The sequence below is a fragment of the Pleurodeles waltl genome, chromosome 4_2, assembly GCF_031143425.1.
Source record: "Pleurodeles waltl isolate 20211129_DDA chromosome 4_2, aPleWal1.hap1.20221129, whole genome shotgun sequence".
Taxonomy (NCBI): Eukaryota; Metazoa; Chordata; class Amphibia; order Caudata; family Salamandridae; genus Pleurodeles; species Pleurodeles waltl.
In genome coordinates this window covers 25,412,198-25,437,019 of record NC_090443.1, presented here as the reverse complement: position 1 = coordinate 25,437,019, position 24,822 = coordinate 25,412,198, and the positions used below count along the sequence as shown (strand labels likewise).

The window sequence follows — 24,822 nt, the reverse complement described above, 5'->3', positions numbered from 1 at the left end:
TACCTATTCTGCTCTCTAAATCTACTGCCTCTCCCGAAGCAATATATGCCACAAGAAAATACCACCAATATTTAACTCTTTCTTCTTACCAGCGCTGGTCCCATGCCTAAGGCATCTGAAGCTTGGTAGAAGGTGAATGAGGAAACCAGTATGTAGGGGAACCGGGTTATTTGCCCTCATAACATAGTTTGGAAAGTGGGAAAACGAGATTAGAACCCACATGATTTACATCCTTTTTTAGACAATGGGGGATGGGATACTACCGTCTGCCATATTACTAGTGCATTATGACCTGTGCTACTTACAATACCATAGATGGGATATATGCCACATTTCGATTAAGTATCCCACCTGCCAAATTCGAAAGAAGTCCCTTAGTTTTGTAGTGCAATATTGAACTCCTAGGGGTTTGTTTAGCATTTGCCAGGCGTTACTCAGTTCCACCAAGTCAGCGGAGGGATGTACTCCACTAAGCAGATTATATCCCACTGCTAACGCTATGGCGGCTCCTCTAAAGGCACTAAACACCTGCTGTGCGGGCACCATGTTCAATGTACACCCACAGCAATTTTTTTGTTTATTAAAAATAGTACTCAAAGCAGTAGTTTATTCTTCTAAAACAAAAAATGAATGGGCCTTAAATGCTCAAATTTTGTTCCCAGCGCCTGGGGAGGCAGAGGAGCCTGTTCATTCATTCTACTTCCTGTTCGGACCTGCCAAGATTTCCCTGGTGCTCGCATATAGGAAATATATGACATCAGAACGTCTGTCTTCAATAGGGTGGCTAGATTGACGCCTGTTGAGGGACTAGCCTATGTCTGTTGAGGTGTCAGTGAAAGATGTCCACTAGAAGGGCCAACGGATGGAGCCTCTGCTGACAGAAGCAACTCTAAACAGAGAAGGTGAACAAAGAGCTTGGTAGACAGGGTACTCCAATGCATTTGTGGCAAAGTACCATGTCCACCAAATTTTATATACGCTGAAAATCTCCTTTGTCTAATTGTCCTGTTTCTTCCACCCCCAGGTCTCCCAAATGAAGAGTTCCAGTTGCTTGAGAACTTGCAGTATATTTATTTGGGCAATAATAAGGTATGTAAGCAAATTCACCAGTTGTACTTGTCAGCGCTAGATGGGTGAATGTGTACAGCCAAACAGACCTCCAAGTCCAGACCCAAGCTGCGCCCAATGGTATCCAGAGAATGTGTGTAGCCAGGCACCCGGGAGAGCACATTGTGTTCAGCCAGTGTGTACAGCCAGATACTTAGGACCAGCCCTATTTGCACTTATGGGTGGTCATCGGCTATACAACCAATACCCAGGGCTGAGTGCCTAGGGGGCACAGATTATGTACAACAGACACCAAGACCATGCCCAAGTTTCACCCATCAGTGCACACAAAGGGCCTGATTCCGACCCTGGTGGTAAAAACCGCCAGGGCCGTGGTCCGCGGGAGCATCGCCAACAGGCTGGCGATGCTCCTTTGGGCATTCTGACCGCGGCGGTACAGCCGCGGCCAGAAACGGAAAGTCGGCGGTGTACCGCCGACTTTCCGCTGCCCAGGGGATTCTGACCCCCATACCGCCATCCTGTTCCTGGCGGTTTCGGCCACCAGGAACAGGATGGCGGTATGGGGTGTCGTGGGGCCCCTGGGGGCCCCTGCAGTGCCCATGCCAATGGCATGGGCACTGCAGGGGCCTCCGTAAGAGAGCCCCACTTTGAATTTCAGTGTCTGCTTAGCAGACACTGAAATTCGCGACGGGTGATACTGCACCCGTCGCACCCCTTCCACTCCGCCGGCTCCATTCGGAGCCGGCTTCCTCGTGCAAGGGTGTTTCCCGCTGGGCTGGCGGGCGGCCTTTTGGCGGTCACCCGCCAGCCCAGCGGGAAACCCAGAATAACCGCGGCAGTCTTTTGACCGCGCAGCGGTATTCTGGCGGTTCCCTGGCGCCGCCAGCCAAACTCGGAATCACCCCCAAAGTGTGGACGAGGTCCAAGCTGCACCCAAAGGTACTTGAAGTGTGTACTGCCAAGCAAGCCAAGAATGTGGCCTACAGTTCCCTGAGGGCTCCCGAAGAGGGACGGGCGGTCGGGAAGGATTGCACCCAGCTGCGTGGGATGCCTTGGGGCCCGCTCAAGCTCCTAGACCCTTGGCACCCTGACCGTGGCACCCCCCAGCCCCCAGACACCAAGAGAGGTCAGGGAGTGAGAGAGGGGGACTGGCACACATCTGCTGATTGCGTCCCGAGCTGGGGCAGACATTGCACCCCGGTACGAACATGGAGGGCTTTCCTGAGGTTGACGACCATACACACCCCCGGCTGCCCATGAGGAGATGCAGGGAGAGGAGGTGTTCTCCCCCACTGGACGTGCTTGCCCCGTCACCACGGGGGGACCCCAGAACACGACATTACTCTGGTAGCGAGCCCCCCTAGACCAGGGGGACGTGGCAGGCGGGAGCTTAACGCCATGGGGGGATGGGCACCCTTGGTGACATATTGTTGGGGTGTGATTCTGCTACCTGGATGCTTTGAAGTAGCGACCCGGATTCCAATCAGGCATGACTTTAGGGTCAGTATAGCCAGCCCATTTCAACAACAGAGCCACCCAACATGCTTCACCCCACCACCCACGGACAGGACTGGAGACTCACGCTGGGTCAAGGTTTAGCATCAACGGGCCCCAGAAGGTCAGTGTGGGAGGCTTCTATCTAGCCATCAACCAGTCATACTGACCCCAGTGCAGAGAGTCCGGCCTTCCGCTTCTAAACGCTTTGGAGGTCACACGCTCCCTCCGCCATAGGTGAAATCTTCTTGTAGGGCTTGCTCTACTTTGTTGAACGCACATCAGTGGCCATAGTGCTGGAGGTCCTTGCGGTCGTTAAAAGAGGCCGTTGCTCACACAGTTGCGACGTAGCCTCATTGCCACAAGCATACTCTACGACTCTCCCAGGGACCATTATTCCGAGGGACGATGCCCAACGGGAAATCATCAGGCAAACACTCCCGTCAACTGCTATTTTCCGAGGCCATTGCACAACCGAAATCCATGGCTGCACAGACGGCCCTTTCCTGTCCCGTGACCTCACCAGCCGACCCCCCGCACAGTCGATGCCAAAGACCGCATACTGCAGGAGATTACTGCGGTAGGATGGCGTTTGGAGGCAAAGGACTTAAAGATTTCAGACCTCTCCGTGGCCTCTACCTCCATCCGGAACACAAGGAAGGCTCCCACATCAAAGCCTTTCTTAAAAGCTTTCTCCCCGAGCTCACCGGCCTGGACTTCTCACAGCCACTGGAGTCCCAAAGAGCCCATAGGATTGGCCCTCTACATATAGGGACCTCTGGACGACCCCGTCCCGTCATCGCATTCTTCCTCTGCCATGATCAGGCTTGTCAGGTTATCTCAATGGCCTGGTCTCAAGGTCTGTACTCCCTGGAGGGACATGAGGTCAGGGTGGCAGCTCCAGGATAACGAATGAGAAGCGAAAAGCATTCTTGGACCTTCGACCGCACCTCAGGAAACTGGACATTAAATTTGGTCTTTTTGAGCCGGCCTGTATGTGGATAATGTACAATGGCAAATCCAGAGACTTCACTGAGCCTGCGGACCTTGGTTCCTTCCTGGATGACCTTGCCCAACACCCCATGGACTACACACCGACACTCGAGACCTGATACCCCTGCAATGGGTGACCCCCATCCGTCTCTCCTTCCTTGTCCCAACTTCACCCCGCTTCGCAGAAGAGGGGTAGAACTTACGATCGCTCGCTCAAATCGCAGGAAGGCCAAGAACATGCTCTCCAAGCAGTGATTGCTCACACGCAGGACCAGGGCAGAGACAAATCTCGATCCCCTCTGAAGCCTCCACCCGTGGAACACCTATAATGCTGGACTCTAAGGCACTTCGAGAACCTTTTGTACCCCAACCTGCAGCAGGTACCTCCCCACCAGACAGCTAAGTGTCATACTCACCTGCCTCTACTGTTTTCCTCCTTTTGTGGGATGGGGCGGGAGGGGTCGGCGTTATAGCCCTTGTTCTGGAACTGCTGTCGGTGTTATCTGCCTCCACGCATGGGTCTGGTCCCTCGCCGGTTTCACGGGGTGCACTCAACCTTTCCTGGAGTCTCGCCTTGGACAGGGCCTCCGGGAAGAAGTGTGATTAATCAGTCTGACCCATGTCTTTCTCCCTTGTTCCCAGTTACAGCTTACCCTGGTTACTTTGTTCCCCATTCCCGTTACCTGTATTGTGCAAAATGCTTTGCCCTCACCTTCTGATCTGCCCAGGATGAGGGACGTGGGCTCGGACTCGCCTCTAGGCACCTTTGATATCTCCCTCCCTTGTGCTCCTTCTCTCCGCTTACCCTATTGGTCCACGACCACTGTAAGGAGAACCTCGACTTACTGCCTAACTCAAATTTCTGTGAGATCTCCCGCTGTCCCTCACTTCTACCCATCATCACTCATTGCCCGGGGAGCTACACGGGCGGTGCGCACTGCAGGCTTCTCTGCCCCTCACCCTCTAGCCCCCCCTCTCCCTGAACTAATCCGATTTCCCTTGGTCCACCTTACTCACCCGGCGCGTCCCCTCCACTGTGTTGCCTTCACAATCCTCACTCCGCAATTTTGGGGCCTTTGACCCACCCCCTTAGTACTCTTCACAGGGCTGGCTAATGCCATTCCCACAATGGTCCCCGAGTCCTATCACTAGAGACGCCAGCCCTGGTATGGTAGTTGCCCTTTCCCTTTAACCTGAAATGTACTAAGTAACACACACATGTCTTGGTTCTTGGCCTTGTTCTGAGTCCTCTCCCTACCCTCTCATGACTGCGCCTCATGCCACGTTCTGCTCCTTGGCACAGGTTTACCCCTTCCACACCTAAACATACCGCCCAGTGCTGCTTGTCCATGGGTATTTGCTGGTAGCCATTTTGGGCTCCACGCACCTCACCCTTCCCCCTCCCCCACGCTCATCCGGCGCGCAGACCATACAGGTTCCGACCCACAGTTCAACAGGGCTCCCAGTAGTGAGGCATTGCCTCGCCAACTGCAGACCTCAGGTCTGTATTTCTTTTTCTTGCGTCCCAAGATTCTTTTTCCTCTTTCCCTGCCTTCCCTTTCCGACTCTATCTCCGCTTTCTGTTCCCTATCTTTCACCCTTTGAGTTTGCACGCTTGCACTCTTTCCCCACCTCCCACGTATACGTTCTGTCTTTTTCTGCTTTTCCCTTTCTTCTCACCTCTTCTTCTGTCTGTCTGGTCCTCATCTGTTCTTAGACCGAGGGTTCCCCCATAGTTCCCCCCCTTTACCACTTCCACTCTGAGCTTTGCTCCTCCCGCAATAACCCCTCATTTGGTGTACTACCACACGGAAGGTCATCTGCTTTCGGAATCCGGATCAACTCCGTCCAATAATGGGATCGATAGCCCCACTAACAGTCCTCTCTTGGAACGACCATGGCATGACGCATTACATCAAATGGCAAAAAGTCCTATCTTACCTACGGTCCAAAAGAACAGATATTGCCCTCTTACAGGAAACACATCTCTCCCCATCGGAATCAGAGAAACTGCACAGGGACTGGGTGGGCAGAGCGCTCTTCAGCAAAGTGCCATCAATGCACAGTGAGGCGCAAGGCTCGGGGTGGAGGTGTGGGGTGGCGATACTCATCCATCGATCCTTGCAGTTTAGGCTTCTCAAGATGTGGTGTGATCCAGAGGGACGCTATGTCCTCGCCAAGCTTGTACTGGGATCCTCCACAGTTTGTGTTGGCTCTGTCTACGCTCCCACGGGTTCCAAACACTCTTTTTTCCTCTCTTTTAATCGACTGCTAACAGAGATCGGAGCCTCTCAGTATATATTGGGGGGGATTGGAATCTAGCACCAGACGCCATTCTGGACAAATCGGGTGGTCTTGATGTGGGCAATAATGCTGACCGGGCCCTCTTAGGAGATGTCCTGTCGGATCACGGTCTGCTGGACCACTGGCGCCTTTCAAACCTGTCCGAACTCGAATACACCTTTGTTTCCCCAGTTCATGGGACCCAATCCAGACTAGATTACTTCCTCGTCACTCATTGGCTATTGCAGACGATTGGAGAGTCTACGATCCTTCCGGACGTTTTGTCTGATCACTCTCCGGTTTTATTGGCCCTGGAGTTGGGCCTGGCCTCCCCCGGTCGTAAGCCTTGGCGTCTCCAAACTTCCCAATCCCGTACCCCGAAGGGGAAGGAGCAGCTCAAATCCCATGTCGCCACCTATCTCCAAAACAACAAGGGTTCGGTCTCTTTGCCTCAGTTACTGTGGGCTGCGGCGAAGGCGCCGATCAGGGGACAGCTCATGAGGGATGCTGCCATTGCCAATACCCAGAGACGTGATCAACAGAGAGCTCTAGAAGACTGCATAGCCCAGACTACCCGTGACTACACCCTAGGCCCCTCTCCATCCATCCGCCGCCGCCGCCTGGAACAGGCCAAAATGGAGCTCAACACCCTCTTTACATCACGCGCGGAATATGCATTACAGCGAATGAGAGGTCGAGAATGGAGAGAAGACAGGCCTACCGCTGGCCAGCCAACTATTTCACCGTGAGGTGGCGTTGGCCATACCGGCCTTACAGAGCGTCAATGGCTTGCTTATCACGCATCCCCAGGCAATCGCAGATGAGTTTGGTCGCTTCTATCAGACCCCCTACACTCCAGAAACAGTAGAGGACCAGGACAGGTTGTCCGTCTTTCTTGAGAAGGCGAATTTACCCTGTCTCTCTGAGGAGGGCAGGGCCCTTTTGGAGGGAGACATCAGTAAGGAGGAGATTCAGCAGGCAATTGCAAACCTCCCTTATCATTAAAGCCCCTGGCGAGGATGGATACCCGACAGAATTTTATAAGTGGACACAGCGGACACAGTGGATGCCTTATATGAGGCCTTCTGCAGGCTGACCAGACTGGTTCTTTTCATCCCGTATCCAACAAAGCCTCTATAATAGTATTACCCAAACCTGGTAAGGATCCTCTCCTTTGTGCTAGTTACCATCCAATATCCCTCCTCAACGGAGATGTCAAAACTCTGGCGGGGATACTAGCGGCTCGTCTCAAGAGGGTCATACCATCCCTGGTTCATCATATACAGGTTGGCTTTGTACCTGGCCGTTCTTTGAGGAACCACCTATGTACACTACTCCACACTCTCTGGGCGGCACGGGACTCACAAGAGGAGGCCCTCGTCCTTTCTCTGGATGCCGAGAAGGCATTTGATCGAATAGACTGGTGGTACCTCCTTGAAACACTAAAACGTTTTGGTCTCTGGACTAGTTTTATCAATAGGGTGCGTTTGTTGCATGACTCCCTGACAGCACAGGTCAACTGCGGTGGGTTCCTTTCAGACACCTTTTCTGTCCATAGGGGGACCCGCCAGGGCTGTCCCTTGTCACCGTTGCTATTTCTACTAGCTGTCAAACCCTTAGCGGCAATGATCCACAACTCCAGTCTCATCTCTGGAATATCTGTCCCTGGTGGCTGTTCCACCATTTATTTATATGCCGATGATATCCTGCTCACCCTCACTGACCTACCTAATTCCTTGCCAGCTCTCCGTGCCATTCTATCTGAATCTAAACTTCTCTCAGGCTACCGAATCAATTGGGATAAGAGCGAGGCATTGCCCCCATCCCCAGTAACGGTGAGCATGTCCGTTCAGGGCTTCTCAATTAAATGGAAGCAGTCACGTCTTCACTACCTCGGCATTTACATCAACAGAGGATTGGAAAAAATGGTGGCTGACAATCTGGACCCACTGCTAACCAGTATGAAACAAGAGTTTGATAAATGGACACACCTGGGCTTGCCGCGATTCCTGTATGTCCTGGGTATGCTACCTCTACAGATACCCCTGCCTCTTCGAGAGGGATAGACCGTTGCATCCAAACCTTTGTTTGGGGGTTGTTCCACCCATAGCTGCCCAGACCCGCATTACTCACCAGACGCGAGTACGGGGGACTAGGTCTCCCCTCCGTGGAACATTAAAACCCTGGCGTTACACCTCTCGCAGCTGGTCTACCTGCTGCCGGGAGTGAGGGACCCGCTACTTTGGGTGGAGGCAGAAAGGACACTCTTACATTCCCCACCGGGATTCCATGTGCTCGATAATACAGGATCTGCTCCCCTCCGTATCACCAATCCCATGATCAGAGCCTTGCGAAACTCTTGTCGGCAGGCACACCGCTTATTGAAAGTGGACCCCCAGATACATGACAGAGACCCACTATGGGGCAATGGGGGTTTTCTAATAGGGAGAAACACTATCTTTTGGGAGGAGTGGCATTCAAAGGGCCTCCTACTGCTTGATCAACTTCTGACCGGGGGCAGACTGAAGTCATTCACGGAACTTTGGGGGGAATTTGATCTTCCAGCACACCACTCATAGCGTTTTATACAGCTCAAACACTGTCTGAAGAGATGCCTGGGGAATCCCCCCTGGCGACTCTCAGTCCCCGATACTCCACTATTTGGAAGATAAGTTGCAGGCATGCCTTCAGACCGAATATGAACTAGAGGACTGGGCAGAATTGATTGTGGCCAGAGACCGCAGAGCTCGGGAGGCTCGCTTAAAATTCAGTTTTTTCAAGACGTTACATGAGTGGTACTGGACCCCCAGAACTTACGCTCTGCAGGGCTATTACCCCACGCCTCCTGTTGGAGATGCCCTCATGCCCGATGTGATTTACCACATATCTTGCATGACTGCCCAGTCATCCAACCTTACTGGCGGACGCTGGGGTGTACCCTTCGGGAAGTGTTACCCCAACCGCCTTTTCTCACCCACTCTCTCTTACTGCTGCATGACACCAGAGATTTGTACGACCTCTCCCGACCGCAGCAACGCTTATTATACACAGCACTGGCTACTGCCAAAGTGTGTATCCTCAGGCACTGGCATACAGTAGCGGTCCCCTCCCATGGGGAATGGATCACTGCCATGTATCAGGCTGCCTCCCATGAACGGCTCATTTATGGCCTCCAGGATAAGATGGATGTGTTCCTCCAAACGTGGGCCCCCTTTCTCTCAGAGCCGGAGGGCTGAGTGCTGCCCGTAGGTGTCCTGATCCGAGATACTATGCAGTGACACCCCTGTCTGGGACCCGCATAACCACACACCAGCACGTTACCCTTCCCTCCCGCTTGGCTCTAGTTGAACGCGGGCACACACCTCCGTCTGGGCTTATCTTTGTTTTACCAAGGGTAGGCTGTCCCTCCTTACCCTCTCCTCCCTCTCTCCCTCCATCCCTTCCACCACTTCTACTTTCATTAGCTCCGCTACCTCTCCTCGACCTGTTCCCCTGACTTTGCCCCCCCTCTCGCCCTTCCCAATCACCCCCCCACCTCGGTCACTGCCATTCCCGCCTACACCTCTGCTTACACTTTTACTCTCACTCCTCTCTCCTCCTCTCGCTCTCACTCTTCCTTCCACTTTCACCTTCCTTTCCACAGTAAATACTGTCTTGTTACTGAACTCCTCTCTTTTTTTCTGCTGCTCCCACTTTTCGAAGACCCGAGGTGCCCTCTTCTAAGTATCCATGACACACATGGTGGCAGATATAACCAGTATCCCTTGTTTAGCCTATACCTTCCTTCCCTCAGGTATTCATTGTATCTGCACTGCGTCCTGATCCATACTATTGCTCATCTACACCATTTCCGTCCCTCCACTGCATTGTATTGCATACAATCTGCCCTTTCTCCCACCCCTCCCACATTTCTCTCTTTCCCTTCTCTTCGGTACGTACGTCATTCACCCCTCCCCACCGTCCTGGCCCTTTCTCCCCGCCAACAGCTTGTGTCTTTCGCCTCCGCGGGCCTGCGGAACAGCCCCTTCTCCCTGAATGTTCACTCCTTCGAAACATCCTCATGCTCTCTTCTTCACCTGCAACCCCGGCAATGGATAATGGGGTTTGGGAGACTCGGGGGAGAGACCATTAACGGGGATATGACCAGATTAATAGGACCTTTACATACACTGCTGCTGGGGCATGGGTAGGGACGTGGGCAGTCCACCTATTCTATTTCTGTCGCTGCATTGTACTTCAGAACTGTACCAACTGTTATTTAGTCCTGTTGGACATTGATGCATGTCAGAATATCTTTTCCTCCCTGTATGTTTGACAACTTCTGCACTGTTATGTTGGAATTCATAGTGCGCTCTGTACCTGTGTCACATTAGATGGATTTTTGTATGGTATCACTGATTTTGAATAAAGAATTACAACACAAAAAAAAAGACCTCACATTAGGGACCTACACCTTTCACCAGTGTGATCTAGAGAGCGGTGCCCTTGTAGGTACTTGCATCGTCGGCTGGACTCCAGTGTGATCGCTGAAGCAAGTAGACTATCTGGAGACTGGTTTTGCCTCGTGCGGTGCCTTCAAAGTATTGTCTGCATTTCAAGGAGTGTGGCCTTTCATCATGGGGCCACGGCATGCATAAGGGGCTGGTTTGTTGTGACCGGATTCACTGGTGCCGTGACCTGCGTGGCCTGCCTTTGTCGAGTGTGTTGCATTTCTTTCATGCAACTCCCGACTGCATGCTTATTGTGTGCAGTGTCTGTATCATAGGTGATGACCCTCGGAGGTATGGGCATCTCAGGAGCAGTGCTGTACCCTACCTCGTGCGGCCTCGCTGAACTTGTGTCTTTTTGTCTGGTGGGACTCAAGTCTTCGTGCACCACACGTTGTGCTTCATTCCAGGGAGGCACAGAATTGGAATCCTTTGTGTGCATGCACAAGGATTGTCTGAGCGACTCAGATCATTGCACACCAGATGTTGTGCCTCATTCCAGGGAGGTACAGTAGTAAAATCCTTTTCGTGTGTTTAACCGGATTGTCTGGTGTGGCTCAAGTCATCGAGTCCCAGACAATTCCAGGGAGGTACGATATTGAGCATTTTGGAGCTTATTTACAAACCTCTTGCGCCACTGGATCGTCACTTTCAGCTACGCTCTCGTGGCATAATGCCCTGCGCCATATTTACAAGGCAGCATTAAGCCACTTTTTGTGGCCTAACGCCGCCTTGTAAATATGGGTTCTCTGACATAGTTTTCTGCAACAATGGGTGTTGCTGTGGGTGTTCCACCACAACACCCATTGCATTTTGTCGCTGCCCCATATTTACTAGGATTCGTATACTTGAGACAGCGCCTAAAACTAACGCCACCCCAGGGGCAGCGTTAGCATGGTGCAACAAGGAGAAATACATTTATTTCTCCTCGTTTTTGCTTTTTCTGTGTGGTGCATTCTGCAGCACACATAAAAAGAGTAAAACACCATAAACAATCATTGAATAATAACGATTTGCTACTTCTATGTGTACTGTATTCTGCAGCAAACATAGAAGTAACAAATTGCCATTATTGATTGTTTATGTGCAGGAAGGGACATCTCCATGCACATAAATAATCAGTCCAATAAATAATCAATCCCTACAACGCAGGCACCCTTGCACTATTGTGCAAGGGTGCCTGCACTGGCGTTAGGCAGCTAAATTTAGTGACAGCCCTAGGGGAAACACAGGGGTGTGCTGTATTTTCGTAAATGCAGCGCATCCCTGCATTTCCGAAGGGATGCAGAGTGGCGCTGCACCACGTTTTTGTAAATCTGGCCCTCTGTGTGTGTGCATTTGGAACTTGTCTGGTGTGACTCAAGTCATTGCGCACCAGACATTGTGCCTCATTTATGGGAGGTACGGCTTTAAGCACTTTGGGGGTCATTCTGACCCTGACGGGCGGCGGAGGCCGCCCGCCAGAGTTCCCCCCTCCGAAATACCGCTCCGCGGTCGAAAGACCACGGAGGGTATTCTAAGTTTTTCCCTGGGCTGGCGGGCGGTCGCCAAAAGACCGCCCGCCAGCCCAGGGAAAAACTCCCTTCCCACGAGGATGCCGGCTCGTAATCGAGCCGGCGGAGTGGGAAGGTGCGACGGGTGCTGTTGCACCCGTCGCGTATTTCACTGTCTGCCAAGCAGACAGTGAAATACTTGTAGGGGCCCTCTTACGGGGGCCCCTGCAGTGCCCATGCCAGTGGCATGGGCACTGCAGGGGCCCCCAGGGGCCCCGCGACCCCCCCTACCGCCATCCGGTTCCCGGCGGGCGGACCGCCGGGAACTGGATGGCGGTAGGGGGGGTCGGAATCCCCTCGGCGGCGCAGCTAGCTGCGCCGCCTTGGAGGATTCCAAAGGGCGGCGCTACACTGGCGGGAGACCGCCAGTGTTGCCGGTCCGACCGCGGCTTTACCGCCGCGGTCGGAATGCCCTTGGGAGCACCGCCGGCCTGTCGGCGGTGCTCCCGCGGTCCTCCAACCCGGCGGTCATTGACCGCCAGGGTTGGAATGACCCCCTTTGTGTTTGTGATCGGAATCGTCCAGTGCAACTCAAGTCATTATCCACCCGACGTAGCGCCACCATCCAGAAAGGTGCAGATTGGTATCTCTTTGTGTGCAACCAGGACCATCTGGAGCTTCTCAAACCATCACGCCCCAGACGTTGCGCCTCCTCCAAGGGAGGTGCATGATTAGTTAAATATTGTTTATTAGAGTGTCTGACTCAGGCGCCACTGGGACCAGTGTGTGTCCCCTCAGCGACCCTCCTCCCATGCTTTGCAGACCTGGGCCCGCGCCGTAAGGCAGTGTGCAGGAACATCTCAGTGAACTTCCTGAATGGTGGCCAAACCTTAATTTGTTGACTATTATCTGCTTAGCTGGTATCTCTTCTTTTCCCCCCATATTGTCCTTGAGTGCCTGAACAAGAGTGACTCCGGCCGTGTGTGGTCTAGCACCCGGTAAAGGCTGTTCGCATCTTCAGCTATTGGGAGGTGGCGTAGTAGGGCCAGTTGGAAGGAGAAGGAAGGGTTTGGGGCCCAAGAGGTGGAAGGGTGTCTGCGAGCTCTGTGACAGTAACCTGTGGGACATCAGTGCACCACATCAGGGTGCTGGAAGTGAATGTATGCAAGTGCGTAAGTTATGAGCTGCCTGATACTTATGGCACCGCTTGGAGGTGCGGAGTGAGTGTGTGGGAGCGATTGCGAGAGACTGCTATACCGTACACTGGCGTTGCCAGATACGTAATTCTTGCCAGAGGACTTACACGGCTGACCTTAGATTGTACCTATGTGGCTTAGGCTGCACAACTAATTTAAAGTGCTGCATTGCTCTGTATGGAAATATTGCTGCTATCATTGGTAACCAGGGTGCACCCTAGGACTGTGTATAATTGAGCTGAATTAATTGCTAGGGTGGGTCTCGTGCTGACAACATTTGTCACCTCATGTGGGTGCTGGAAGGGAATGTGTTATTTTTCTCACATGTGCATACTGCAAATGTTGTTTTAACACAGTTGGGCCTAGTGCTGCTAGTTTTGTTTGAAATGGTGATTCCTGCCCAGAGTTGCATGTTATTCATGCTGTATTAATTATACATGTGTGCTCAATACAAAACTTATTTATATACACCTCATGTGAAATCTCTTTTGTTACGCTCAGCGTAATTGTGTGTGATCGTTGTGCCATTGCTTTACACATTGCCCCTGTGATAAGCCTGACTGCTCTGTGCCAAGCTACCCAAGGGTGAGCACAGGTTATACAGTGAGTGTAATCACCCACCCCTGATGGGAGTGGTAAGTTCTGCCTCGCTAGGGCCCAGCCTCAGCCAACAAAATCGCGCCACCTCCAACAGTCCTCTTTCCATTTTGTCTCCCTGAATGAGCGTGTGCTCCCTTAAGGAAATCTGGACTCTGAAGTAAGGCTGTCCAACGTAGGTCCGGAGGAGTGGGGCAGATCCATGGCAGACTGTCAGGATGTCCACATAGGATGCAGGTAAGTACAGTGAATCTAAGCAGACATAATTCTCCATACTCAATGATTATCCTGACCATGTGGCATGGATCTGGTTTTTGTGGACCAACAGTGCCTCTCCCAAGCTTTAAGGTAACTGACTTTGAAGATTCCACTGAAGTAACTCAATTACTTCTACATCTATTGCAGATCTTCTTTAGAGCCATTTGTAAATTAAAAATGCCTTTTGTTGATGTATTTACAGTAATTGGTGCGTATGTATTAGCTTGTGAGTATAAACCTCTTTGAAAAGTACAAGAAACAACCAACTAAAGGTCCCCAAGAAGATAGCCTCCCCTGAGCTGGCCTGTAACTGTGCAACAGCTCCCTTGATACCCTCCCAAAAACGCAGTGTTCCCTGTTTTTCTATTGTTCTTTGCACTGTTTTCAGATTCTCTGTATTGTTCTGATACACCTTAAATTGTTCTTAGTATAATCTACTTTGTTTTCAGATTCTCAGCATTTGTTTCCAATATTTGTTGACTGCTCCCAGGATTTCCTCTGTTGTGTTTCATGCATTGTTCCCATTATTCCTTACATTGTTCCCAGTAATTCCACAAGTGTTCCCAGCATTCTTTCAGTGTGTCTCTGTATACCGTGCAATCCTCCCAGTATTCCCTAAAATGTTCACAGTATTCCAAGCAATTACCAGCATTCCCTATGTTTTGCACGTTTGTCTTGTATTGTTCTCAGTATTCCTTGAACTGTTCCAGCATCCCCTAAACTATCCACAGGATTCTGAGCATTGATATTAGGATTCACTCAATTGTTCCCAGCATCCATTTCATTATTTGTAGTTGCATTGCTTCCAGTATTCCTACTTGGTTCAGTATTCCTTCCCTTCACCCCAGCATTCTACATTTTTTCCGAATATTACATGCATTGTTCCTAATATTCCCTACTTTGTTACCAATATTAATAAAGATAGTCTCACTATTCCTTACATTATTAGAAATATTATTTGCACTACTCTACACTGTTCACATAATTACCACATTATTGTTCAGATTTATATATTGTTCCCCACATTCCTTGCATTGCTCCCAGTATTCTGTGCATTGATCCCAGTATTCCTGGCATTGTTCCCTCTGTTGCTTAAATTCGTAGCCAGTATTCTCTGCATTGTTCCCAGCATTATTTGCTTTAGATGCTCACCATGTATTCCACTCTGCTGCACAGCTTACAGTTGCCCCCAGGTTCCTACCCACAACACTACGAATTGCAGACCTTGCTGCCAATATGCTGACAAAGATTTACCCACTGACCCTGGGGGAGAAGCCTTTCCTAAGGTAAACAGGTTGTCCATTTCTGATAGAGGTAACTATCGGGATTCTGCAATGTTTGAACCCCTCCATGAGGCGCTGATGGGATTCTCTCTTTTTACCTATTGTAGGTCTGTGTATTTACACAACAACCAACTAAGCGATAAAGGACTGCCCTCCAATGCGTTCAATGGCTCGGAGTATATCAACACACTCATCCTCTCCAACAACCATCTGAGTCAAGTGCCTGTCAACATGCCACCCTCGCTTATCCGGCTGCATCTACAGGTGGGACAAGGACTGCCTGGGCCTTGATATGTAGACCGGATTTACCTCATGCCAGAGAAGAAGATGGGGTGGGGGGCTGGATGGGGTGGTGAGGGTGGTCCGCTGCCTGCAGAAAAGAAGTCAGGAGATGTGGAGAGGTTGGAAATAGTGATGTTTGGCACCTTGCGGGGGCAGTGAGAAAGCCTGCTTAAATTAGTAAAGTACACTGTATGCACCTGTATGTTGAATTGAAAAAGGGCAACTGTGTTTGGAGGGATGCAACAGAACCAGGTCAACCAGTGTCCAACACTCTTGATAGAACATAGCCAACTAGCACCCGGCACACTCAAAAGAACAAGGCCATTGAGACTGAGAAATTCAGTGTGTGTCTAAAGCATCGGCCAGAACAAGAGTAAAGTATCCAGTAGAACTGGCCATTGGTTCCTCAGGCGTCCAATTTAACACAATTAATGGCCTTGACATCCAACAGAACAGAGCCCATGACTGCCCAACAAACATTCCCATGGCTAAAGAGCTTGATGAATTCAACACAACCATAGGCACCCTATACATTATGGGCATCAATCACCCGATGCAAGTAATAGAAGAACACCTCACGTACCTTTTTGAACGCTCTTTCTGGTGGCTATCCCATCCACCTGCCATCTGCAGGCACCTCTTGAATCTCCTCCATACACCAGATTGGTTCCCCTTGGAGGGGGAAACAAGACTTTGTAGATTAAAAGGAATTTAGTGGCACATACATCTAACTTAGAACCTTATTGACCTTATTAACAATTTTGCAGGAGCACTCCTCCGCATGGGGAGGCAAGTTGCAGGTAGAGAGAGCATCCACCATTAAGATCTTTACCGAAGATAAGTTATTCTTTTGATGATTATTTTTACCTGTAGATTCTTAAATCAGTATTCAATATCAAAGGAGCACTACAAAGGAGGTGGGTCTTAGGAGCTGGGTGAACCAAGAACTATTGCAACACAGTGTTACAACCCCTTTCAGAAGACCATGGGGCAAGCAGGAGCTACTGGGCCCATTCGTGAGGGTTGAGGCCTTTTACTCCTGATGTCCTGAGGCCCAACTTACTATGGGTTAGGAGCAACTGAGCTAAGTACCCCCTTCAACATTTGACTCTCAGTAGTAGCTAGGCTTGAGCAGTACAAGGCTTCTTCACTGGGAAGAGGTGGATACATGGGTTAAACAAAGGCTCACAATTCAAAATATGTTCAATAGCAGCAATAAACTATTGTCCAGTTACTTACTTACTTTTAGGAAAAAATAAGTATTTATATATGAAAACAAAGTAAAATATGGCATACACAAACAATACACATCCCCGTGAGAGCAGGGCTCTAATTTTCTATAGACAGGACCCTGAGTCCCACTTCCTTCTCATTAACCTCAGTGGCTAATCTCCATTCACTATAAGCAACATTAAGGTTAAGCCCTACTAGTATTCAGAGTCTCCGGAGTCTCACTCCGACTCTTATAAAAGTCAAAAGTGTTCCAGCACCGGAGCACTTTGTGGTAGAACAAGTTCTCCCAGGTCCTTCTGGCCCTACGATCATTTTTACCTCCTCCTACAAGAGTTGCTTCTCAAGCAGGCAGCCACTGCTGCTCCAGGGGCAGGTTGTCTTAGATTTCGCTGGTTGATGTCCCGTCACCCAGCTGGGAGACTGGCAGGCCTTAACCCCCAGTCCTTGTCACAGGCAGAAGTCATGCAGAGTTTCACCTTCTTGCACAGCCCAGCTGGCTGCTTGACAATTGCCAGTTTTGTGGTCCTCAAGCTCCCCCTCTTATAGCCCCTTTCCAGACACCAATTTTGATTTAGGGTCTCAGTCTTTGATGTTTATGTTGAGGGTCTGCTTCCTTTTGAAGTGCCCACTCCACTACCTTTCCTTTCCTCCAGAAAGCAGTATATCACAGCAGATGCAGCTCCAAAGGTGATAGCCCCCCACAGCACAGGCCAAGGGAATGACTTAAGGTCTGCATCTAGATGTTATCTATAGTGATATGTGCATCTAATGGTTAGCCCAACTGTACTCTTTATGATTCTCTTATCCGTCTCATCTCCTTCCTCAGATGTGCCCAGGCCCCTGTCCAGTGACCTCACCTGAATCAAAGAGAACCCTTTGAAGTGTACTGAAGAGCCTGGCTCTTCCTCCTCCAGTGTGTGTGTGCCCCACCCAGCTCACACGAATGTCGCAATCCACAAATCTTTCTGGGAGGATTCCTCCCTCCACCTCCCAGTACTCCTCCAGTCAGTCCTGGGTCTCCCAAAATTGAACCCAGAGCCTTCTATGTGTTGTACCAGTCAGAGACACACAAACACACAGCACATGTATACAACAACACATACGTTGTACATTGCCACATACCAACTTGATGTAGGCCAAGGGTGAGTTAAGCACACAGCAGCATATTCAGTGACACTGGTTAAAAGGCCTGTTCCCTTCTACTGATCAAAACACAGTATGCTGCCACAACCACACTTGTGATACTTGAACTCTTGACAAGGCAGTAGCCTTTCACCACCATTGGGGTAACTCTTTGGGTGCCCCTCCTGTTCCAACAAGACCGCAATCTGTGAGACATGCCTCTGTCATGGTGCACACCAATTATCAGTGATTGCCCATGGCAACAAAGTTCAGCATGTGCAATCCAGATACCATTGCAGCTGGGGCACACATCCATCACCATGCGAGGAACTTTTCCGTCCCAACCTGCAGATTTGGCTTAACAGCCATCCTTGCAGACATCAGAGTCATGGCAGTAATGTCTGATGAAGGTGTGGAGCAAAGCCCATGTTGTAGCTTGACAGATGTTCATTACAGGAACACCCCTGGATAATGCTGAAGAAGCAGCCTTTGACCTGGTGGAATGGGTCCGGATACAGCTAGGAGCTCCTTCTTGTAAAGGTTGCTGCAGATGTTGGTGTCTGTGGAACCCAATATGAAATTGTGTGCTTTTGCTCCGATTTGCCTATCTTGAAAACAGAGTAGCCAAGAAAGAGCTGATCATCATGTACATAGGCCAAAGAATAACCGAAGCAACCAACAGAAAAGGGTTTGTCCAATGCATCAAACAGAACAGTGCTGAGTGCCTAGTGCATCCAACACAATTGGGCCAACAAATGCTTCTGGCATTCAGTAGAGCACACAGATGTCTACAGACAGTCCACAGATCACGGCTGTCTATCTCTAAATTCCAGTTGAGGTTCCAAAGCACGGTTCAACTTTGCCATGCTTTCACTAGAAGGGGATAAGCTGTCCCCAGGCATCCATCAAAACACAGCTGTTTTCTTCAGGCAACCAACAGATTAAAGCTAATGTTCCCGGGCATCCAATGCAATATAAAATGGCTCACTGAACCTTGCACCTCATAAAATAGAGCACCCGTAAGGAGTCTTTTTTTTTTTTCGGAGTGCCCAGTAATCCAAGAGAGAAACAAGTTGCCTGCCTTCTGTAGCGTTCTTTCTGATGGAAACATGTGGTATTCCCTCAAATTCCTGAGAGAAACTTCACAGACTCAAAGAAAAGATTCAGAAAAGTGATCTTCAGTAGTACTCTCCAGTTGCACAAGACAATTTCACTGTGAATCCACAAGGGTTCTCCAAGAGAATGTGCTAAGAATCCTACTTGAGGGTGTTTTTAACCATTTCGTACCACATCCAATATTACAGTGAGATCTCATCTCAAAATAGTTTATTTCCTGACAGTTACCCCATTCCACACCTAGAAACCATAAAAAGTCATAACCCACTCTAAAAGTTTTAGAATGGAAGACCGAAAGAAACAGTGTTTCGAAGTTCTTCTCAAATCAAGCCTGTGCTGTTTTTCACCCTTCTTTGACAAATGAAGATGATAAAATGGAGCCTGAGCCAAATGAAACTCTGAAATAACTTTTGACAAAAAAGAGGTGTAACACTGAAGACCTAGTTCTAATTCTAAGTACTGCAATGTTTATCTAAATCAACATTTATCAGGGGTGATAAAGTTTACCCCCCCCCCACATTACATTTTGGCAGGTCAAACCGGGCGTATTTTACCAGGTGGAATCAACCCTCTAAATACAAGGACATACGGATTTTGGTTTGGTAAGACAATAATTATCGCACGCAATTTCAACTGCCTTGATGTCAGATTATTTTGGATGTGGCAATTAAGCATCAGACACTGGGACACTTGTAATGAGGCCCTAAGGGTAACCTCGTTGTTTAAATAAAAAAAAGGCAAATGAGTTGATGAAGAGAATGCCAGACGCTTACTCACCCTCCTGTCTGAACCGATAGACACCAACATTGCAGACAAAAACTTCATATCACAGGAATAAAGATGCTGAAATGGTTGCCCCATTAGAAAAGCGAGAAGCAAAGTCAGTTCCCACTTAGGAACCACTAAGGCTATTGAAGGGAATTTATTATGCAAAGCTTAAAAAAATATATTCCTTCTGGAGAAAACAGACAGAAATGAAAATGTCACTTACCCAGTGTACATCTGTTCGTGGCATCAGTCGCTGTAGATTCGCATGTTTTGCATAGCTCGCCATCTGGTGTTGGGTCGGAGTGTTACAAGTTGTTTTTCTTCGAAGAAGTCTTTCGAGTCACGGGACCGAGTGACTCCTCCTTTTGTCTCCATTGCGCATGGGCGTCGACTCCATCTTCGATTGTTTTTCCCCGCAGAGGGTGAGGTAGGAGTTGTATTGTAGTAATAGTGCCCATGCAATGGAGTGACTAAGTATGTACCTATTTAAGGTTAAAATAATATATATACAAATAGTTGAAGGTACCTTCCGAACTGCTACAGGCTCCCGGGGAGGCGGTGGGCACATGCGAATCTACAGCGACTGATGCCACGAACAGATGTACACTGGGTAAGTGACATTTTCAGTTCGATGGCATCTGTCGCTGTAGATACGCATGTTTTGCATAGACTAGTAAGCAGTTATCTCCCCAAAGCGGTGGCTCAGCCTGTAGGAGTGGGAGTAGTCTGAAACAATGTTCTTAATACGGCTTGACCTACTGTGGCTTGTTGTGCGGATAACACGTCTACACAGTAGTGCTTGGTGAATGTGTGAGGCGTAGACCATGTGGCTGCCTTACATATTTCTTGCATTGGGATGTTTCCTAGAAAGGCCATGGTAGCACCTTTCTTTCTGGTTGAGTGTGCCCTTGGTGTAATGGGCAGTTGTCGTTTAGCTTTAAGGTAGCAGATTTGGATGCATTTAACTATCCATCTGGCTATACCTTGCTTTGATATTGGGTTTCCTGCATGAGGTTTTTGGAATGCAATAAATAGCTGTTTAGTTTTCCTGATGCTCTTTGTTCTGTCAATGTAATACATTAATGCTCTTTTGACATCTAAAGTATGTAGTGCCCTCTCAGCTACGGAATCTGGCTGTGGGAAGAACACTGGAAGTTCCACTGTTTGATTTAGATGGAACGGTGAAATTACTTTTGGTAGAAATTTAGGATTAGTCCTTAGGACGACCTTATTTTTGTGTAGTTGTATAAAAGGTTCTTGTATTGTAAACGCCTGAATCTCGCTTACTCTTCTTAGAGAGGTAATGGCGATGAGAAATGCAACCTTCCATGTTAGGAACTGTATTTCGCAGGAGTGCATGGGTTCAAAAGGTGGACCCATAAGTCTAGTTAAGACAACATTTAGGTTCCATGAAGGAACAGGTGGTGTTCTTGGTGGAATAATTCTTTTAAGGCCCTCCATGAATGCTTTAATGACTGGTATCCTATATAGGGAAGTTGAATAGGTAGGCTGCAGGTATGCAGATATTGCTGCAAGGTGTATTTTAATGGAAGAGAAAGCTAGGTTAGATTTGTAAGTGAAGCAAGTAACCCACTACATGTTTTGGGGTTGCGTGTAATGGTTGGATTTGATTAATATGGCAGTAGCAAACAAACCTCTTCCATTTACTGGCATAGCAGTGCCTGGTGGATGGCCTTCTGGCTTGCTTTATGACTTCCATACATTCTTGGGTAAGTTGTAAGTGTCCGAATTCTAGGATTTCAGGAGCTAGATTCAGCGATGCTGGATCTGGGTGTCTGATCGTTTGGTTGTGTTGTGTTAACAGATCCGGCCTGTTGGGCAGTTTGATGTGGGGTACTACTGATAGGTCTAGCAGCGTTGTGTACCAGGGTTGCCTTGCCCAAGTTGGTGCTATTAATATGAGTTTGAGTTTGTTTTGACTGAGTTTGTTTACCAGATAAGGAAGGAGAGGGAGAGGAGGAAAAGCGTAGGCAAATATCCCTGACCAGTTGATCCATAGGGCATTGCTGTGGGACTGCCTGTGTGGGTATCTGGATGCGAAGTTTTGGCATTTTGCGTTCTCTTTTGTCGCAAACAAGTCTATTTGAGGTGTTCCCCAGAGCGTGAAGTAAGTGTTCAGAATTTGGGGGTGAATTTCCCATTCGTGGACCTGTTGGTGATCTCGAGAGAGATTGTCTGCGAGTTGATTCTGAATTCCTGGGATAAATTGTGCTATTAGGCGAATTTGGTTGTGAATTGCCCAACGCCATATCTTTTGTGCCAGCAGGCTCAATTGCGTTGAGTGCGTCCCCCCTTGTTTGTTTAGATAATACATTGTTGTCATGTTGTCTGTTTTGACGAGAATGTATTTGTGAAGTATTATTGGTTGAAAAGCCTTTAGTGCTTGAAAAACTGCTAGCAGTTCTAGGTGATTTATATGCAGTTTTGTTTGATGTACGTTCCATTGTCCTTGTATGCTGTGTTGATCGAGGTGTGCTCCCCACCCTGTCATGGAAGCATCTGTTGTTATTACGTATTGTGGCACTGGGTCTTGGAAAGGCCGCCCTTTGTTTAAATGTATATTGTTCCACCATAGAAGCGAGAGGTAAGTTTGGCGGTCTATTAACACCAGATCTGTAAGGTGACCCTGTGCTTGTGACCACTGTGATGCTAGGCACTGTTGTAAGGGCCTCATGTGCAGTCTTGCGTTTGGGACAATGGCTATGCATGAAGACATCATGCCTAGGAGTTGTAATATCATCTTTGCTTGTATTTTCTGTGTTGGATACATGCGTTGTATGATGTTGTTGAAATTTTGAATTCTTTGTGGACTTGGAGTGGCTACTCCTATTGTTGTGTTTATTATGGCTCCTAGGTATTGTTGTACCTTGCGCGGCAGAATGTTGGATTTTGCGAAGTTGACTGTGAACCCTAGTTTGTAGAGGGTTTGTATGATTTGATTTGTGTGGTGTGAGCACGTTATTAACGAATGGGTCTTGATTAGCCAGTCGTCTAGATACGGGAATACATGTATTTGCTGCCTTCTGATGTGTGCAGCGACTACTGCTAGACATTTGGTAAAGACTCTTGGTGCGGTTGTTAAACCGAAAGGCAGTACCTTGAATTGGTAGTGTATTCCTTTGAATACAAACCTTAGTTATTTCCTGTGCGATGGATGTATTGGTATATGGAAATACGCGTCTTTGAGGTCTAATGTTGTCATGTAGTCGTGTAGTTTCAGCAATGGTAACACTTCTTGTAGTGTGACCATGTGAAAGTGGTCTGATTTGATGTATGTGTTTAGTATTCTTAGGTCTAGGATTGGTCTTAGCGTTTTGTCCTTCTTTGGTATTAAGAAGTACAGTGAATAAACTCCTGTGTTTATTTGTGTGTTTGGTACTAACTCGATTGCGTTCTTTTGCAATAGTGCTTGAACTTCTATCTCCAGGAGCTCGGAATGATGTTTTGATAAATTTTGTGCTCTTGGTGGTATGTTTGGAGGGAATTGTAGAAATTCTATGCAATAACCATTTTGGATAATTGCTAGAACCCAAGTGTCTGTAGTGATTTCCTCCCATGCTTTGTAATAATGACCTATTCTTCCCCCCACTGGTGTTGTGTGGAGGGGGTGAGTGACATGTGAGTCACTGCTTAGTTGTAGGGGTTTTGGGGCTTTGAAATTTTCCCCTATTCCTAGGGAATTGCCCTCCTCTATATTGGCCCCGAAAGCCTCCCCTGTACTGTCCCTGGTAACTGGATGGTGTTGCCTGTGAGGTGCTGGCTTGTGTGGCCTGACCCCGAAACCCCCCTCTAAAGGGTGTTTTGCGGAAGGTGCTGTAATTTCCTCTGCTCTGCGGGGAGTAGAGTGCGCCCATGGCTTTAGCAGTGTCCATGTCCTTTTTAAGTTTCTCAATCGCCGTGTCCACTTCTGGACCGAACAGTTCTTTTTCGTTGAATGGCATATTGAGAACTGCCTGCTGAATCTCTGGTTTAAACCCAGACGTTCGTAGCCATGCATGCCTTCTGATGGTCACAGATGTATTTATTGTTCTTGCAGCTGTGTCTGCTGCGTCCATGGAGGAGCGTATCTGGTTGTTTGAAATGTTCTGTCCTTCTTCAACCACTTGCTTTGCCCTCTTTTGTAGGTCTTTGGGTAGATGTTCAATGAGATGTTGCATCTCATCCCAATGGGCTCTGTCATAGCGCGCAAGAAGTGCCTGTGAGTTAGCGATGCGCCACTGGTTTGCAGCTTGTGCTGCGACTCTCTTTCCAGCTGCATCGAACTTGCGGCTTTCCTTATCTGGGGGTGGTGCGTCCCCAGATGTGTGGGAGTTGGCCCTTTTCCTAGCTGCTCCTACAACAACAGAATCTGGTGGCAGCTGCGAAGTTATGAAAATAGGGTCTGTAGGAGGCGCTTTATACTTTTTTTCCACCCTTGGTGTGATTGCTCTACTTTTGACCGGCTCCTTAAAGATGTCTTTTGCGTGCCGAAGCATACCAGGGAGCATAGGCAGGCTTTGGTAGGAGCTGTGGGTGGCAGAGAGGGTGTTGAATAGAAAGTCATCCTCGACCTGTTCTGAGTGGAGGCTTACATTGTGGAATTGTGCTGCTCTAGCCACCACCTGAGAATATGCAGTACTGTCCTCTGGTGGTGATGGCTTTGTAGGGTATGCCTCCGGACTGTTATCTGACACAGGGGCGTCGTATAAGTCCCATGCGTCCTGATCCTGGTCACCTTGGCTCATGGTGGTGTGAGCCGGGGAATGTGATGGAGTTTGTGCTTGCGAGACGTGAATTATAGGTGGAGGAGAGGGTGGCGGAGTAACCCTTTTCACCATTTTTGTTTGTGGTGTTTGGTCAGTTTGAAATTCCAGTCTTCTCTTTCTCCTAATAGGGGGAAGGGTGCTTATCTTTCCTGTCCCCTGCTGTATAAAAATACGTTTCTGCGTATGGTCTACATCGGTGGATTGCAGGTCTTCCTCAAACCTATGCTTTCGCATTTGGGAGGTCATTGATTGCTCTTCGGTATAAGAGCCTGAAACTGGGTCGGTTGCAGGTTGTTTCGGCACCGAAACCCTGTCTGCATCTTTTTTCGGTTCCGAGGTGGCTTTTTTCTTTTTCGGAGTCGAAACATCTCGGCGTCGATCTT

General features: G+C 48.9%; 1 protein-coding gene across 2 annotated transcripts in view; it reads left to right on the top strand.

The window, feature by feature from the left end:
* PODNL1 (podocan like 1) overlaps positions 1–24,822 on the top strand; it is an 82,757-nt gene that overhangs the window by 28,018 nt on the left and 29,917 nt on the right. For both annotated transcript variants that reach the window (XM_069230448.1, XM_069230449.1), the window contains exons 4-6: positions 1,025–1,089; positions 15,046–15,155; positions 15,260–15,416. In XM_069230448.1, the coding sequence (XP_069086549.1) occupies positions 1,025–1,089; positions 15,046–15,155; positions 15,260–15,416 (332 nt within the window). The remainder of the gene's footprint in view (positions 1–1,024; positions 1,090–15,045; positions 15,156–15,259; positions 15,417–24,822) is intronic.